Source organism: Chaetodon auriga, chromosome 2 (assembly GCF_051107435.1).
Source record: "Chaetodon auriga isolate fChaAug3 chromosome 2, fChaAug3.hap1, whole genome shotgun sequence".
In the NCBI taxonomy this organism is placed as follows: Eukaryota; Metazoa; Chordata; class Actinopteri; order Chaetodontiformes; family Chaetodontidae; genus Chaetodon; species Chaetodon auriga.
The window spans coordinates 18,177,746-18,197,532 of record NC_135075.1 but is presented as its reverse complement, the minus strand read 5'-3'; the positions used below and the strand labels follow the sequence as shown (position 1 = coordinate 18,197,532).

The window sequence follows — 19,787 nt, the reverse complement described above, 5'->3', positions numbered from 1 at the left end:
ATTTTGAATCTTGTTTGGCAGTGTTTTCACACATGTAAAACAAAAAAAAAAAGTACTCATTTTGTTCATTTTGTTGTTGATCACAATTAGCAGTGCTGGAAGACGTACTCACATATTTACGTAAAAGTACCAACACGTCAAGGTAAAATACTTTTCTACAGGTAAAAATCATTGAAAAAACTGAAAGTCCTTTTACTACTTCAAGTACATTTTCCCACTTACTTGGGTAAGATTTTGAATGCAGGACTTTTACTTGTAATATTTTGATATTGTTGTATAGATACTTTTACTTGGTATGTGATCTGTCTTCTTCTTGTCCTGCTCTGGATTACCTGCAGTACATTTTAAAAGTGAACTTCCTCCGTCTCCTTCACAGAGTAAGCTCATTGCTGGAAGGATCATCCCAGCCATAGCCACCACCACGGCCGCAGTGGCAGGCCTGATGTGCCTGGAGCTGTACAAACTGGTGCAGGGCCACCAGAAGCTCAGCTCTTACCGCACATCTTTTTTCATCCTGGCTCTCCAGCATTTTGTGTGGTGCCAGCCGCGCCGGGCCCAGCCCTTCGAGGTGAGTAACAGCTCTATGCACGGCAGCAGTCACACATAAGACCTGAGTAAGGCACTTTATACAGACTTGTACTGTATACACATTTATAATTTAAGCCTATGTACTTTGGGGATAAATCTGTTTGGTCCTTTGTAGATTTATGTTCTTCCTCCCTGGTTAGAGAGCAGTAAGTCATGAATGAGTGCTCTCAGAGTCAGAGACCACTACTAACTGTCAATCTCTTTCTCATAAGCCAAGTCTTAAACTAGCTCAGTATAATCCTCTGGGTATTTCAGTGCAGGTAAGGCACAAGCACACCCGTCTGCTTTTGTGTTTGCACAAATTAAGTGTGTTCGAGGCAACTGTAATTCAAAGCAAAAGGACAGGAGCTTATTCTCTTAAGACAGAGGCCTTTTAAGATCAAATCCCCCTGAACGTTTGAGGTTAGACCAGGTTTGTGAGGTCATACTAGCTTCTTTATGCTGTATCAGCCAAGCTTTAAAACACAAACACTGAATGGCTACCAGCCAGATTCAAAAGCCAAGCACCTCTGAGGGTCACGTTTTAGGTTTGAGAGGATATCCAGGCAAATGATTTTCCTGCCTCCATGCAGGCCTTTTCCCTCAATATCTCACTTCTGGGGGAAATTAGATATTAGAGCTGCCCTCGCCAGCGTTCTCGCTCAGAGCACTGAGCCCCTGACAGACAGGGGTCACTGGGGGTCGGCGAGTGGGGTAACTGTGCCCTGTGGGACGTGAGGGTGCACTGACAGGGAGCTCTGAGACAGTGTAGGTCCAGTTTCAGCTTTGGTTACAGGCGAAAATGCTGCAGCTGCATTAAAGGCTGCTGTGATGACAGAGGCAGCTGTGACTTTCTGTGCAGTCCTGAAGTTCCAGACATGCCCTTTTCCTTACATACAAAGACACCGGTGTTCTCACAGTTGTTGTCCGTAAACTTGGTTCGCAGCATTCGCACATACTTGAATCTTTTTTTTTTTTTTTCGTTCGTGTCTCTTTTCTTCATAGTTTGATTTTCTTCTAAAATATGCTGGCCGAAACACCACATTGCCCAAGCAGCATGGAACGTTGGATATGCTCAGTGAATGATTGCAGTCACACGGACTGTACCTGACATCATCCCAACCAGAGGTTATAATGTTCAAGTGTTGAATCATTTAGTTAGAGGGATGGGCAGACGTTCCAGGCCCGGGCTTCCTCAGCAGGGCTTAAAGTGTTGCAGCACCAGCCTTTCAGCAGAGAAGACAGAGCAGAGACGGCACATCACCAGAGGAAAAAAGCTCGGCTGAGGTTTGGGGTCAGTGTCTCGGGGGTTAAGGACAAATCTTAGAGAGCTGAATATTGGTAAGCACTAGTAAATGAGGAGTATGCATGGTTGCAGAGAGAGAGAGCGAGCGAGAGAGGGAAAGTTTGTCGGCTGCCAAATCTTCAGCCATCGAAGTGGGAGATGCTCTAATGTCTGCCAAAGAAAACATTTTAGTCTTTAGTCTTCATGATTAGTTTAAATTTACCTTTGAGAAAAGTCAGTTCAGCTGTGTGATAGGTAGTCCTTTCTCACACATATTCACCTTATCCTGTGTAGTATTGGAGCCACACAGACAACATTAAGGATCAAATGACATCAATTCTTGTGGTTTTTATGATCAAGATCAAATATCTTGGATCCTTATCAAAAACGTTTCAATAAACAGGCAGCTGGTATAATGAAATGATTGATATCAGCCTAAAAAAATCCAGTATCAGTATCAGTGTCTCAGTGCATGACATGGGGTATGCATGCATGTGATCGTGTTCCAGTGGAGACCCAAACGTCCAGGTTCTCTAAAACTTTCTGGATGGTTTACTTAATATTACGACACAACGTGCATCTTTTCCAGTGAGGTTTCCTGCATCTGACTTGCAATAATGTTACTATCTCATCATTTAACAGGATATCTAGATGGAGAGCGAAGAACCTAAAAGTAGCCTTGATTGTGATTTTTGATACGTTATTGATGCCCTGCAGTGCGGGATCACTTTTCTGTACTGTACTGAAATGTGCAAATTGTAATAACAGATGTAAATTTAAATGATTTAAAATAGCAGAGCAAATTAGCCCTCAGCAGTGATTACAGAAACAAAAGCAACATACCTGATGTTATCTCCTTAATCTGTCTAAGATTAGAGGTTTTATTAGGCAACCTTTGGAAGCAACTGCAGGCGTGCAGCTGTTAAATATCGCTGATCAGACATGCAGTATTAAGAGCTCAGCTTACTTTTGCAATGACTTAGACTTCTCCCCTTATGAGATCAGTCTCAGTTCATTAATATCAAGTAACAACACTCACATCTCATTGGTTGTACTGGTGGCCCACCCAGTGTTCATCCAAAGTGGAGTATATCTTTACCACCACATCACAGCTTTGCCAGATGTTTGGCAGTCACCTTAATGTAGCCTGCATTATCACATGTTGTGATTGAAGGCTCTTGGAAAAGGTGTTTTAGATGTGGCTGGTTACCTCTCTGTCCATACATAACTGTTTCACTCATAGACCCTTTAACTACAATAAATCACCGCTCATTCTCCCACCATGCTAACTCGTTTTCAGTGATTGTTTCTTTAAAGCAGCTGTTTCCCAAAATAGGAAGTTCCCCTGGTCTTCCCCTGCTGCTGCTGTCCTCTGTATGGAGGGAGAAATATGTAAACAAACAGGAGACCGTCCTTCCCTGCTCAGCACTGCGATTCTTTAGTATCGTTTTCCTCCTTGTGTTTATGTTTTGCAGTTGGGGGGCCAAGGCGCAGGCCATTAAGGGAGTTGCAAGTCTGGCAAGCTCACAGAGATGAAAATCTCTAAAATGGTTGGGAATGTTTGCACAAAATCTGTATATAGACATCATGATGCGCTCATGAAAAGCTTGTTGTTGCTTGGCTCGGATGTTGATGCCACGGTTTCAGAGCTGCACTTTCCTCTGCTGTCGGCACTGCATTTCACATTTGTCAAAAGATTTACTGAAACTCTACGAGAAGCTTTCCTGCTCATATAAAATACTTGCAAAATATAGCATGACAGACATTTTCATAATTACAATTTCTCAGTGCAATTAGACAGCCCAATGAAATGCAAACTTAAATTTTCATTTAATTAAAGCTGCTCTCATCAATATTTTTACATTAACAATGGGTCACATGAATAAGGGAACCTTTAAGTGTTTGCTTATCATGAGAGAATTACCACCCGACTCAGCAAGTCCCCTCAGACTTTAACTGATTTTCAGTTCATTGTTTGGATTGTTCAGCCAATATCTGTCTCAGTTCACTGTTCTTATCAACCCGTATTCAGCAGGCAGCTGCTTGCCGTGCAAAACTCAGATAAACCATCTGTATGGACACAGTGGAGTATTTCACAGCGAGAGACAGATATTTTCCACAGGGACTTGGTGGAGACCAGTGCAGAGCTAAAAGGAGAGTAAATATTAGACTCATTGTGTTTATGTGGTCAGATATACAACTCCTAATGAATGCAGGCCCCATGCCTGCTGGATGTGTGTAAAGGCAAATTTTTGCGAACGCCTTAGCTATATCCATTTTATCATATGATAATACGTCAGGCTTTTTAGTTTGTTCCACAGCCTGCAAGTGACCAAAACAGATATATGACTTCTGCTTTAAATGCACCCTTTGTTGATCGTTGTACAATGTGGTCCAGTACATAACTGAAAGGAGCTGCGCAGTAAGTAGACCAAAGTTCACCTCAGATCATACACAGTGCAGATGGTGCTTGCATTGATGCTCCAGAAAACAAAAAGTCACGAGACATTAAAGGAGATTTCAAGAGCAACAAAGATGAATGAGTGCTGTGGTCCTGCAGCTATAACTGAGCTGCAGCCACAGTGCGACACAGAAAGACATCACCCGAGGCCAGGACAGAGGAGGACGTGTCTCAGCTGGGTATTAAATAGCTCCATCCTAGCTTGCTTAACTCTTTGCACCAGTGTCTGCTGTCTTTACTTGTTTGCTTGGCTGCCTGCTGGTTGTGTGCCATGGAAAGACTCCCTCTTCCATGTCTGTGCACACATCCTCCACACCCTGGTCTTAACTTGGTGCCCTTTCATGCTCCCGTGGTGCCCCTCTTCCTCAGTTTGCCCTTTCACTCTCTAATTGAATTAGCAATGTTGGAGGCAAGGCTCCCGATCCCAAGGAAGCCACTCCAAGGTCAGTGCTCACACCGGTTCTTTGTTAATTGGCTGCAGAAATGACGGCTATTTCCTGCCTTCACAGGAAGCTATGTATTGAAACCAGATTTCCCAGTGAGAACTGCGTGATCTTGCTGTAGGAGGCGGGGATTTGGTGTTCATCTGCTCCAGCCTCTGTTTCTAATCACCTTTCATTCACAACTTGCTCAGCAAATACCGTAAGCCTGCTTGATATCTTAATGTGCATTGAGAAATCAGGAAGAAGTGTGGATGTTTGCATGTTTGCTCAGCAGTCATCCACTCCAGGGTGGTTACATGTTGTTTTACATGCAGAAAGCAAAGCCTGCAGCTACTTGATTTGAGTTCTTATATGTATATAATTGATGGTCACACATCTGTCACACAAATAACAGGGACTGGCTTTGAGAGAGAAAGAGAACAACAAAGGGGGAGATTTACCTCACATGTGGTTAAATCTGTGTTGGCCTCCTCGGACTGTGCCAGCAAAGAAAAAAGGGTGAACATGATCCGCGGTCCTCAGTACTCCTCCGGGAGCTCTGGCATGAAGCTGCATTGTGCAGTTTGTAACTCAAGCCGCAGACATGAATAGTGCTCACGGGATAATGAGTAATCTGTGATCAACATAGACGGCTTGTGCCTTCTGTTGTTTTTTAGGTTTTTTTGTTCTTGGTATTATTGTGTGGTTGACCGTATCTTTTTAAGTCATCTGTTGTTTTACGGTGCATTGTTCCATCACTGCTGCTCTTCAGTTCCCTGCAGATCATTACTTTCCCATTTGTGTCGTCAGCAACAATTTATGTCTGTACACAGGTTGTTTATTTATGTAACGTGAGACATAGACTGACATTTGACGGGTTAGAGTGGATGATTGAGCAAACAGTGAAGGGAGATCATTTAAATAAGATAGCTATGCAAATAATTTATTAAGCAGCATATGTGGTACAGTTCATAAACTCGGCACATGTGCTCCTCATTTAACCAGATTAAAAAGCCAGAGGTGTTCAGTTAACAGCTCTATCAAATCATCCTCAAACATCATCTCATACATATTTAAGCAACAGCCCAGAGTCCTTCATGAGAAACACAAGGACAGGAGGGCTTTTTGCTTAGACAGGCCAGTCTTTTCTAAAGGGTCCTCGAAAGGGCAAGGCAGTGAATCCAAACCTGCTTCAGAGGCAGACCCTGACCTCTCACCACCCTGGAGGAGCCCTCATGAAAATGGCTGTTTCCTTGAATAACGTATTCAGAACTTATGAAAGAGCATGAATGACTAATTTGCAAACCCCCTGAACAGTGATCGTCCACTCATAGCTCAACTAACCACAGCAGGCTGTCAGATGTCTCCATGATAAAACTATGTGCATGAGGCTCTAGAAGGAATAAGTATAAAGGGTTTAGAGGGTATTGTCTTTTTCTAGCCTTCCCTAAACCAAAATTAAAGAGCAGAAGTGGATATACGCAGCAAATAGGGTGTACATCAGCTCTAACTTTACAGACGTTAGTCAGGTCCAACTATCTTACTAACTATGTTAGCAATCAGGTAACTGGTGAGGATGCTGAATTTTTTTTTCAGTGAGATTTAGCATCAGCATTCAGCACAATGTCATGTATGTAAATGTGTGACTGCATATTTAAGATCCTATTACAAGGATCCCTTTTAAAAAACAGTCAGTTTAAAGTCAATTAGAAAGAGAGACGGCGTTTTCAATCAGCGCATGGAGCTAAAGTTAGCTAATGTAAACAGCACTGACAGAAGAAACTAAAGCAGACGAGGCTTAGCAATCAGTTAATCAGACCACGCTGGATTTTTTCACCAATAATATACCACAGAAGTTATTTTTACAACCTTCACAAACATCTGAGTCCGATTTTAACTAAGGATCTTCACGGTTTAAGATGAGAGCTGTAATAATTCTGCTGAGGGTTTCTCTGTTTATTATCCAGAAGAAGATAATAAAGCCAGCTTTGTGAGGCGTGTTCGAAACATCAGTTTTTGCTCTTGTCTGTTTAAAGAGCATTAGAAAAGAGGTTTGAACATTGTTTTGGTGATGATACGTCAGCTGTGTGCTGTGATGTGTGTGTCTCATCTGGTAGACTCGGTGGAAGTTAAATAAACCTGAAAGCAGATGGAAATGATTATCTTGATCTTACTATACAGTAAGATAGTAAGTATGCAGAGGCTCGTAGATAGCTGGAAGGTGCTTATTTATCTTTTCCTTTACCCATTTGAATAGAAGAGAATCCACTTTTTACTCGCAAAACTTTTCTCCAACAAAATGTGTACAAGGAACCAACAAACAGCAAGAAGTCTCAGGGTGAATGAACTCTTTCCATCTTTCCATTTATCTCTTTCATCCATTATTAGTCCCAGTATTTGCCATGTTTCTCACAACTTCTTCTCCTTGGGCCTGTTGGACTCAGAGGAAGCACCATGTGGAAGTTATTAGAGGTCTCTGTCCTCCGATTTCATTATTCTCTCATTAAAGCACCAGTGCTGGCAGGAGAGGGGCTGTGAGTTTCTTATTAGTGACATTAGATTGAAGTTTTTAGGCTGTTTCTGATGTCATGAGTTTACAAATTTACCCATTAACTCTGAATTGTAAAGGCATTCTGTCAGGTCTTTCGTCCTTTTTTTCCTCCTTTCTCTACCAACACTCACAGGAACCGTTACCTCATACATATACACAAAACCTCCCAGCTTGGCTCACTGTATGTAATAATGTCACAGGTGGTGCATGACGGCCAGAGATTGTGTCCTCTGCTCTGTGAGGCACAGCAGGACAGTCTGTCTGCTTGCTGTCTGTCTGTCTGTCTCTACGTTGTCCTGCTGTATGTATGAAGTGCACATGAGGCACTGACTAACAACACACACATGTCCCGGTTCCGTAATGGAAATAGAAATAAAATAACTTTTTACTGGTCTAAAAGCCACATGAATGTGCTCATAAAGGAATGTGAGCAGTTAGTGTACATCCACAGACTGTGGATGCAGGGTTATTAATAGCTTCTAATCATGGATTTTATGCTAATTCTGTGCTTAACTAGCAAATTAATGGTTTTGCCTCAATTTCCCTTGGGATGAATGAGACAGGAACTGGCACCAATTGGCAAACAGTCTGTTTGGCAAAGCTGAGTGGCTCAGGCAGTGAAGGCTCAGGCATCTTTAGGCCGACAGTCAAAACTGGCAGTGCTATCTTACCATGTTTTATGGCCAAAAGAAGCTCTGCATTGGGTTTACGCAAGAGCAAAGTGTGCAGGCCTCCAGTTAGTAGAGACCACCAAAGTGATTACAGTTCATACTGAGTGGGACATGAATGTCTGTTCATGGCAATCCATCCTGTAGATTTTGAGAAGTTTCACTCAAATGGAAAACCTGTGTTCCACAAAGATAAGATATATAATCATATGAACTCAGTTTATTACAGCCAGTTCATAAACAAGCCGAACGTGTTTCAGCTCATAGCCTCTGCTCACAGCCAGTAATATAGCTCAGTTAAAATTTGGAAGCTATTGGTAGCTGTTGGCGGATACGTGGAAATAAAAAGCTGTCTCTTGGCACTTTTTTGATGGAGAATTTATTGATTTATTGCACACTGATGAAATCAGTCAGTGCCGCTGTCTCCATTAATTCTTCATAGTCAAGCTTGCGTGTTGTGTCAAGGCTTGTTTTGATGTTAGGTGGAAGAAGCTTCAAAATCTCTCCATTTCTTACCCTGAAAATGCTGGACTGGACTTCTTGATTCACATCCGCCCTGCTTTGTCTGGACTGATCTAAACATGAGAGTGATTTGGAATCATGCCTTAAAGTGAGCAATATTTCTTCTGCTGTAACCGGGTAGATGCAGCTTTAATTTGCCTCATTAAATGTTCACTACGTTGTGAGCTGTATCGAAGTCTCATGTGTCTCAGTCTTGTTTGTGTCCAGCATCAGATAAGCTTACAGCTGATTAACTGCTGACAAGAACTGGACATCATATTGACCCGCGGATATCAATAACTTGCTCCAGTGACCAATACGTTCCATACTGCATTACACCACGTAACTAAAGAGTGTGAGCTTTGCTTACTGAAGCGTTTAATCAACCCTGCAAGCTGGGATGTAGCAACAGAGGGCACACTGATCACAGTTTATGTTTAAAGCTGTGCGTTGATGTTGAATTGATCTCTGTGAATGACACATTTGCAGAGATAAAAGCTGTGTCTTAATTCCATACGGCAAACAAATAATGAGCAGCGTGGGCTGTAGGATTCATAGCAGTCATCGTGGAATTGTATGTTTTACAAGAAATCAATGTTGTTTACCGATTTGTACAGGAAATCCAATAGCCATCAATCAAAATGCACTTATGCAAGGCTTCAATCAATAAGACATCTGTTTTATCAGTGCATTGTTCCACATTTCTTCAGTTCTCTCAAAAAAAATGTAAGTACTTCATGAGAAACTTGCATGTGTTGCAAATGTTGGGAATTGACTAGGAGGCACTGGCACCCATTCTTGGCATTGTGTTGGGACCAACACATGCATCACTTTGAAGCATTTGAGGATAATTTGTTGCTTTATAACTATGACTCTGTCAATTGGACATTTGCTGTTCAAGTGTCTCTGCAGGCTCCAGCATGTCAGTGGCCCATTTGTAAGAGGAGCATTTTATTGACTCAGTCCTTCTGCTCCAGGTCATTTCAGTCAGGTGGAGTGCTGTTATCTTCTCATTTGAAAGACAATCACATTGAGATTCTGTTTGCTGTTTTACACGTCAATGGAGGCCTTTCAAAAGCAGCGGGCTGCTTTTAGTCTGTGTGTCAAACTCGGCACTCTCCTGAGAAGTGCTGCAAGGCTGCCACTCCTCCTCCTCCACCCTGCACCAGAAGTCATCATTCAAAACATTCGGTTTACAATCGCAAATATAAAGTACCTTTATTACTCTCTTTTTAATGTATTTTGTTTGTTGTATTGTTTTAATGTGTTCAGATGTCTTTGAGCAGTGTGTAAAGCTGCCATCCTGTCAATCCTCTGGGGTTTTAAAATAATAATTGCAGTGGGCTGGAATCAGCAGTTGGAGGTCCCAGCCATCTGTGCATTGCAGTCCAAAGAGAGCCGTGATCAATAGTGATCAGGTAGCAGATGACACTCCCGATCAAACAAAGGGCACATTTTACATGACAGCACTGTTGTTCCTTCCAGGAAAACATAAACAAACCAGCTCCTGTAGATATAAACTGATCTCTAGCAGCATAATTTCTAATCATGGCGAATCTATCCAAACAAAAGATTCACATGTGATAACAGGGTGTTTTTTGGTGGTTTAGACTACATTTAACCCCACACATCCAGATTCATTTTCTGACTTGTAGTCTTCAGACCCAGCTGGTGCTGACTCAAGTGACATCACTTTAGGTAATCCACCAGACTTCACACGGCTCCCTCTGGAGCCACAACATATGCCCATGTAGTAATAGTGCTCCTCAAGACCCATAAACAGACTTTGATGTGTGACATTGGTGTTGAGTTCCTCTTTAACTCAAGCACAGAAAGTTTATTTTCCAATCTAGAAGCCAAGTCTACTGACTTCTGAGACATCATCCAATAAAACTGGTGTGATCAGTTAAAATGATGGCGGACTCTTGATACATATTCAGAATTACTGACGCATTAGCCCAAACTAACACGCTATATACAGCATAGACATCCAATTACTGATTAAACAGGCAAGCCATTTTATTCAGGCTTATATCAGATCAGAATACATCAGTTTGCACAGTGTGTAGAGCTTTCTGTGTTACTCCTTATAGAGTACACACACACAAACACACACATTCACACAGATGCACTCTGGTGACCTTGCAGACCATTTACAGCTGTGAGCTTCCATCCATTGATGTTCTCTGTGTATCACCATTGGCTCTGTGCTGTAGGTATGACGTAAAGGAAGGCGTAGTGGTACTGGATGGGTGAAGGGGAAATTGATTGCCCACTTATGTTCCAGTACATGCAGTGGCTGTTGGAAACATGAACCATTATTCCCATTTTTTTTCCAGTATATCTGAAATAACCTGCTTGTAGGGCAGTATAGAGCATATACAGTAGTCAGCAGCATCACTACCAAATGTTCAGATGGTTCAGGCTCAGTCAAGGACTAATCTAGGATATGAGGTCTTAGTGAAATATTACGAAATTGTCTCCAAAATTAAAGCTAAAAGAGATTAGGATGAAAATATGATCTTAAAAGACCACACAGATCCTCCATCTGCCTCCCGTAGAGCTCTCTTTGAAGCCCTCCAAAGGAAAAGAGAGCCTTTGAAGAAACAGGCCTGTAGCCACAGCGGGTTGTAAAAATGTTTCCACTGTTGGGATTCTGGCCAGATAATGAAGCTGAGGCAGGAGCGTGCCTCAGCAGTGCTATTTCTTGCAGCAGACTGCAGGGAGGAGGACTTATCGAGGTTTGCCTGCTGATTCCAGCTTCCTGTCTCCAAAAGCGCTCCATTGTCTTAAAGGGCACGACTGAAAACTCGCATCATGATTGCACTCCGTATGCAGTGACCTGTGCAAAGCGACCAGCTTGGTTGTGCTCCCTGAAGGGGGTCGCACTCAGACTTGGATTCATTCTACCTCCTTATCAGGTTGACTTGGCTGAACTTCCTCTGGCTCCACTACATTCCCATGCCCTCACGTATGTCAGAGGCAGCTATTTTTGGGTTCCATTAATCAGTAGCCCTCGTTATCATAAGAGATTTTATAGTGTATCAGGTCCTGTGTTGTTGAGCAGCCTTAGACCCAGAACACGAATCTAATGATGCCAAATATTAGTGCTGAAACTAACTGTAAAAAATCTACAGCTGATTGTAAAAATGGGTTTGAATTCAAACTGTGAACCTGATGATAAACCATATATTTAAAGAAGACTGTAGTATTCAAACTGACTGCAAAATGATACTGATCTGTATTCCTCTCCGTCCATAAGTTGTTTGATTGTGGGTCCAGACTGGTCGACTTCTGTTTCAGGCCTCCTCAGAGACTCTCAGACTGAGCTGTGACTCATTGGAAATAACACTTTGTGATGAAGCCAGACCCTTCCGACCTCTTGATCATGTAATTCTGTAAAGTTGAAGTAGATACAGGAGAGTGGCTCACATGTTCTGCTTGTATGCAATATGAGATGACTTTTTATTGAGCATTGCCACACAACTAAGGCTAAAAGGTCATTTCTGACTTGCAGTTCTTTGGGCTGGATGGAATTCAGTAGAGATATATGTAGTGTTGCAACCAGAATAATGAAACAAACAGGTATTTTCTAAGCACACATCTCATCTCATCAAGAACAGAACATCTTTTTACTTATTGTGAATTTGTGTGGCAATCAAGTGATTTACTGTGTGTTAAAGTCAGCTGTTAAAAAAAAACCTCATATTTTGCTTCTTTAATTATATGTGGTCTTATTTTACTGGAAGGGGTGTGCGTGGGTATTTGGTTTGTGGCCTATTTTATGATGAGATTAATTTTAATGTTATTTTTTCCTGGAAGCTGTTACTGTCTGCATCCAGATTTTTCAGGAAGAGCAGGGGAGTTCGCCAGGCTTCCTGTCAACAAGAGGAAGCAGCCTGACGTTTTGGCTGTTCGTGTCAGGTCAATTTATAAGAGCCCACTGTTTAATCACGCAGAAGCCACAAAACACTGAGAGAAAATTTGGAAGAATGTGGTCACATGTAAAAAATACAGACGCAGGTTCGATCTGGAACATTTTGAATTTGGCCTTGCTTCCCATTTTTGACTGAAGTTGGTAACAACCACCGCACACGCTGATAAAGTATCCATAACGTCAGTGAAACTATGACGAGCCTGAAGTGAGAAGCAGTTAAAAAGCTTTAAATGTCATTGTGTTCCTTTATTGTTCTGGAAAGACCAGCTGTGTCATGTTTTAGGGGAAGTTCAAAGCTCCATTTATAATACAGACTGCAATATGTGGACGGCAGATGAGAGATTTGGCCATCCTCCAACAACAGAGCAGACAGAGTATAAACTTTTGTGACCACCACTGTGGCCGTGTTCCACTCAGTGGCCGTTTGTCTCGTCCTCATCCTCTGAAGTCAAACTCGGTGTAGTTCAGTCACCCAGAATCCTGACTGCCGGCTCTGCTTTATGTCCAGACAGACCTCTGGATCCTGCAGACTTGAACACAGCAGCACACTTGTAGCCAATATTAGATAATTAAAAAAGGCTTTCCTGTGGTTGAACCACTTGTGAAGCTTGGGACTATCTTCTTTTTTATATATTTTCTCTTTATTGCTATGGTTTAGCTCTAACTTTTTTTTTTTTTTTAAATGTTCACTGCCAGACACATTAGAGGGATTTATTTTTAATGCATGAGCTCAAACTCAAAAAGCCTTCCATTTTCAAGCTGGACCCTCCAGTCCTGAGGCCCAGCTGAGCCTGTGCAGCTGTGATTAGCCACCAATGAGCACTTGGCAGGGATTTTCCAATTGCACTGATGTCAGTAGAACAGGTGACAACCGTGCCCAATTTTTGTCATGTGGACTAATGTGATATGTGATAATATCGTTGCAGTTGCTCTTGCTTTTGAACTGTCTATATGTTTTATACTGCTGAGAGTTGCTTGTGAGCAGATTTTGCCTTATTTTCCATTATGTTGCTCTTAGAGGAAAACAATAACTTTCTGCCTCACATCTCTTCCTTTTCCCCAAAGATAACTGTTTCGTCAGGGCACTTTTTTTATGGTAGAGGTTCAAAACAAAAAGGATACTGTAGTTGTGCTTGTGGGAAACCATTTGTAATTGTTTCCAGCGGCCAGTTTGGTTCCAGCATTCTTGCTTATTTTCTCTCCCCTGCTGCAGTGCTGAATAGTTGACGTCACTCTACACAGGGACTGATGGGCTAGTTGATTGGTTTCAGGTTCGTACAAGAGCTGTGCGACAGATATGAGAGAGAGAGGAAGGGTGGGGAGAGAGTAAAAATAGCCTGCGTGCCTGCTTTGCATTGTGTAGAAACTGCATCTGCACACAAAAGCACTCATAAAAAAACTCAGAACCACAGAGCGAAGGAGGAGGTCCATTTTAAAGCTCAACAATGACTTTGCATTTGCAAGATCATTTCAAATGATGGCTTTATGTACTGTATGTGCATTTCAGGCTTAAGTTCTTTCTGCCAATGCAAAGTTTAAAGTTGTACTGATCAGTCACTCTGCATAAACATTAAAGAAGCTAACATGACCAGCGGTAAGACGGGCATCTTGCAAACAAGGCGTGTTTTGTCTGACAAAGGGACAAAAGGACCTAGACACCCTGTCAGACTTGAGGAGGAGTATGCCTCGAGTGTGTCTCCATAACCCCAAACCCCATAAGTGGTGGGAGTTGTGAGGGCTAGTCGAAAAGTTCCCCTTGGCTGCCGGAGCAGAGATAATTGGACCCAGGTTTAGCCGGAGTTTTTGGTATTCACATCTCGAGCCAAGTTTTGATCTTCACAGCTCCTCTCACCAGACAGCGCCTGTGCGAGCAGGGTCGTCTGCAACGTGACATGTTTTCACAGATTTTCTGCATGTGAGGCATCCCGACCAATTTCAGGTGTTTTTTCCTTATGGTCATACATGTGTGGATTATGATGTTTTGGGTAAACACATGCTGCTATGTGATAGCTAATATCTGTTCAGCGACAGCAGTAACAGCAGCGTTTATGTTTGCAGGGATTTGAATTGATCTGTCTGGGTGTCAGGATTCTCTATTTGTTCAGAGGTCGAAGGTCGAGCCGATAGGAATAATGACTCGGTGGATGACGGGTCGCTGCCCGGTCATCTACTCTAAACTCTGATTTCATGAGTTGTGAGGGATGTGACAGTAGTACTGTAGGGTGACAGTGAAGCCGGAGGAAGGAGAAAAAGATGTGTTTTTGTTTGTCAGGTTGTCTCAGTGAGTGTCTCATCGCGTTTCTCTTGTCACGTGGTCTGCTTGTATTAAATTAACTCCAGCTATTGACTAAAAATCATCATCTTTCTTTCTTCATCTGCGTCACTCTTTAATACAAAAGATCACTTAGCAGCAGTCCAGTCATTTGTTCATACCTACATGTAGAACTATGGTTCTTTTCATTGTTTGGTTCATTTTAAGTTTCATTTAATATATAGAAAAAAAACAAAAAAAAACAAAAGCAAACAAAAAGCCACAAATGTTCATCCCCAGAGGCCAAAATCAAAATCATCAGCCCTGTTTTGAGTCAACAGTTTAAGCCTGTTTAAACAGCCGGATTTCTCAAAGAACGGCAGGAAATTCAGAAGGAAAATGGCCCCTCAAAGCTCAGACTGTGGCTACTTGAAGTGCAACCTGGCAAGGTGTCTGGAAAAATTCCTCTGTTGTTATTTCACTGCCTAGAAAAACACATTTCTGTTCGCGCAGATGCAGCTTTTATAAGCAACATTCTTCAGCTTTTTCCTCAAGTTGTGCTAATATCACTGCCCTGACATGGCTGCATGCATCTTTTACCATCGCGGGATGATTGTAAAACCGTGAGAATGAAGTAGGGCTCCTAGATGGAAACTTGAGAAAAGCAAGAGAGTCACTTCATCATATACGAGGAAGCACCTTCTTGAACTCATCATCGCTTCTTGGGGTCTTGGGGCTGCTGATTGGTCTCAGCTGCTTTATAACACAGTGATGAAAAATGCAGCTTCTCTGTCTGTGAGTGTCCAGGACTCTTTTCTGCACATCCCTCACAACAATGAGTACTTCATCTGTCAACTTTGTGTGTGTGTGTGTGTGTGTGTGTGTGTGTGTGTGTGTGTGTGTGTGTAACGTGTCTATCGGCAGGTCGCAGGAAAGAAATACACCCTGTGGGATCACTTCCTTGTTGAGGGCAGATGCAGCGGTCAGCAGGAAATGACCTTGGGAGATCTGATCCAGTATATCAAGGTACGGCCATCGTATTCCTCTCAGCAAGGAAACACAGACTTTCTTCACACCCGACGCTACCAAGTGCATATTTTATGCTTTTTTTTTTTTGCCCTAAACCTGTTCACCTTCCTCCAGTGCACACAATGCCCATTGTTTGAGACGATTAGCCACTTTACACCTACCACTCACAACTTCAGGACTCTATTCTACCATCCTGGAGGAAGGCCGTGGTGTTGAACCAACAACTTTCTGCCAATGCTTGAACCATGCTTCCTTCTACTCATGCATGCTCATCTCACTTATGATGGCTAATACGGTTTTGCTGAAAACACACCAATCTAGTCAATTTTGTCAGTATTTTTAGTGCTTGTCACTGAGCTGAGAAAAGAGCTGAGATAAAGTTTGACCTCTTGTACCACTGACAAAGACTGAGAGATAGATAATGCACACTGTATGTTTACCTCGACTGGTTGACTTCATGAAGTTACTGGTCTTCTTAGTAACGAACAACATGTTAATTTTTAAGTTTTGAAGTTTTGAAGGTGCTGGTAGGTGGATTTTCTTACATTTCAACAGAGCCAGACCAGCTGTTTCTTTTTGTTTCAAGTTTCAACAGTGTGGCTCAATATGGTAGCTTCATATTGAGCAGACAAACATGAGAGCGGTTCCAATTTTCTTATCAAATTCTCAGGAAGAAAGCACATTTCCCAAAATGGGAGATGTTTTTCCTTTAAGGCTTTGCCATATCTTCATATAACCCAGCTTTAATGATTAATAAGAGATGTGCTTAAATGGGTAAATTAAGATAATTTGAAACAACTGGATAAAATCTTGTTTGTTTAATAAGTGAGATGCTGCCTTGTATAACATGTACACAGAAGCACTTGAGTGGAGTAGATAAACATGTCAGGGCTGTCCTGATTTGAACTGTTAGATGGGTGGCAGGAGTATGAACCTGAGTTCATGTCTCTACCTGCACGTTTCAGTACCAGTTAGGCCATATCAGCAAATGAACCCACACTTTGGTTCCCGCCTTGACATTGTTGTGTTTCAACTGTCTTGTGGACTTACGTTAGTTTCTCGGTCTTATCACGAGCAACAGAGGACAGATCAACAAGTGACGCTCACTGTATCCTCTGCCTCGGCTTATGTCAAGCTGTTACTTCCACCACTCTGTCAATTGCTACATCATTTATCATTAAAATGTGTTTTTCTGACTGCTTCATATAGCAGATAGTTGATCAGATGGTTGCACACCCTAGTATCTGAGAATGCAGTGTTTCAAAACATATATAGAAAATACTTGATATGAAAGTACTAGTAAATTACCCAGTGGTGTAGTCTAAACCTGTCCTGTTGCACTGACATATTCAGGACATTGCCTTTATAGAAGGATGTAGGTCAACAGAACTGTCTGAGCATGTCACTCCTGGCCTGTTCTTCAAAGCAAGCGCCTTCTTGCCCAGAGCTTTGTTTTATTGATTCTACTGGAGTTTCTCATGAGGAGGCAAACAGAAAGTAAACTGGCAAGTGATCTTATTTACACCAGGTTTAGTTTAACCTTTGACTGCCTGGATTTTCCCCTTTTTTTTTGTGAAACACAAGAGCTTCCTGAACTGCTGAAGTTGTGGAGGTCACAGGTCATCGTCAGACCTTTAGTTCTGCTGTCTATGAGAAATTACCTCTGCATAGCACATGGGCGCCATGTTCTACACCCATCTCTTTTTATGCCTTGTTATGTTGCTCATATTGAATGAAATTATTTGTCTCTGTGCAGAAAAACTACGGCTTGAACATCTGCAGACTCTTTTACGGACCAGCTTACATATACAATGGACAAGAAGACAGGCTCAAACTGAGGTAAGACCACTTAAGACGAAGATACAGTGCAATTTTGCATATGCATGGCTACACATGGCCCACATCCCTGCACACACAAACAATCACAGCACGCAGCCTCCTTTTGTTTGTTTAGAGGCTAATGGCAGGATGAGGTGTTTCCTCTGAGCCCGTGAGGACAACCCCTGTTGACACTCGCATGCATCGCTAAACACTTGACGATTGAGACCGCTCCTCGATGAGTGTCCTGCTGTTTGTAGAGGAGTTAAACAGTTGAATCAGTGTGAACTTTTTTGTCTGCATCTGAGAAGTCCCACTGTTTGGGCCTGTTCAGCACTGCCGCACGCTAAAGTCACGTTTCTAAGCCCCAGGGTGTTTGAAATGAATCAGATGCCTCATGCCGAGAACCCTCCTCATCAGTTTAAGAGCTGAGTCACAGCAGAATATGCACCCTCGAGGGTGTTTTGAATCGAGGAGAAAACTCTCATAAATCACGTTCAGTCTGGAAAGTTGATAGGCAATAACTAACTTGGCAAATTGAAGTGTTGGATTTTAATCATCCTTTGCTTAAATCTGACTGTGAGGTCTTCACGTTCATCTCCAAACAGCCTGCGTCCTTTTCTGTTTTTGAGTCAAGCCTCTGGGGAGTTGCCTGGTGCTGGTGTTGTGGTTAGATTAAGCCACAGGGGAAAAGGGGCAGAGTGCTGGCCATGTGGACAGCAGGCTGTACATGACAAATGCCCCCTCCACCAGGCACTTCCTGTGCAGTCACCCTGTTCCAAGCTTCCTGTGTTAGGCCAGTGAAAGGGGAACGTGGAACTGAAACACTCAAATAACATTAAAAGCATTTGTGATCAAATTGCATAGTTTAGACTTTTTGATGTCCCTACCCTGAACTGCTGGTCAGTGAAGTTTTTTTTAGCAAACCTTAAACGTAGACCATAAACAGAGGTAAATAGTGTATTTGTTAGGAACTATTTTCAGCCATGGATTAATACACATGTGGTACTTCAAGCAGCAGGATCATGAATGTGTAGTTTAAATCAGTCCTTAAAATAAAACGCAGTGTTTGTGTTCATTTTAATGAGAGAATATGTCACCCAGTTACCATGGTGTAGCTCGCTGATACTCTTTTTTTTTTTGGTTTGGATTATAGCTCACAGAGGAATAAGCTTGTTGGTAGGATGCATTTATCGTTGGTTGTGGTCCTTTTATGGGTTTTGTTGATAAATGCTAAAGTTAAATTAATGAAATGGTACGTTAAGCTCAGTTATAGTTATAATGTTATGTTAAATGTTAAACATAGACTGTATGTCTTTGCAGTGTGTCTGACGTGGTGAAGATGGTCACCAAGACTGATATCCCTCCGCACAAGAAGATGCTGGAGTTGAACCCGTCATTTATTGAAGATGACGACTGTGAGTCAATCCCACCTATCAGATACCTGCTGCTGTGATAAAACAAGCTCCTCCAGTGTCATATCAGCTAAAAATGACCCGGTTTGAGTGATTTTTTTTTTTTCAGTTTCTGTCTGTTTCTATTTCTCTCATGTAATTCCACTTAGGTGCTTAGATACAATCATGCTGTCTAATCTGTTCAATTTCCTCATTCTTTTTAAATTATACTGCAAAAGAGGAAACTTTGCAAACTGTAATTTCCGTATTACCAGAATCTTTACCAGAAGGTTCTGCTAACTTTTAGGTTTTCATTTACATGTAAAATGTGTCTTTTGAGAGGTCAGGCTAAGAGGTTGTGAAGACGCTTGCCAAGGCGTATGGATTAGACGATGTGGCGCTGCCGGGGCACTGCTGGCCTGGTTTCAAGCTTTGATTCAGGTCAGACTGAACACGATGTGGAAGGGGTGCAGTCAGAACAGGCAGTTGGCACAGTAGGTACAGCGCTCTGACGACTGCGCCCCGAGTCGCCATCTGGACACGGCTGTCTTATGTAAATCCCAAACCCAGGCACATGTGCAAACCCCTCCCTGCCCGAAGAATCTCGGAGCAGGTCAGAGTGGACGAGCTGGACTTATCTACGAAACCTTCATCTGTCCTCAGATGGCTTTTGTGCATGCCCTGCCCTTTTCCACATCCTCACAATGTGTTTCAACCTCTTCACAATGCTCTGCTCTCCCAGTTGGCTGTATTTGAATCTCATGAAGAATCTTCTTGTTCACTGTGTAACTGGGCCTGTGATTGGCGGATGCTGTTCGTGATTAAACGATAATGTAATAAATATGTGGCTATGAGGAACCGTGTCATATCTGTGTACTTCTGTAATAGACCTCAGTTCCCTTA

At 42.3% G+C, this 19,787-nt stretch overlaps 1 protein-coding gene across 1 annotated transcript in view; it reads left to right on the top strand.

Moving 5' to 3' along the window:
* The window catches only part of uba7 (ubiquitin-like modifier activating enzyme 7), a 34,133-nt gene extending 14,393 nt beyond the window's left edge, over positions 1–19,740 (top strand). Inside the window, exons 21-24 of the mRNA XM_076741809.1 lie at positions 377–568; positions 15,568–15,669; positions 17,429–17,511; positions 18,814–19,740. Of these exons, the coding sequence (XP_076597924.1) occupies positions 377–568; positions 15,568–15,669; positions 17,429–17,511; positions 18,814–18,946 (510 nt within the window). The 3' untranslated portion in view covers positions 18,947–19,740. The remainder of the gene's footprint in view (positions 1–376; positions 569–15,567; positions 15,670–17,428; positions 17,512–18,813) is intronic.
* Positions 19,741–19,787: the final 47 nt, after the last annotated feature.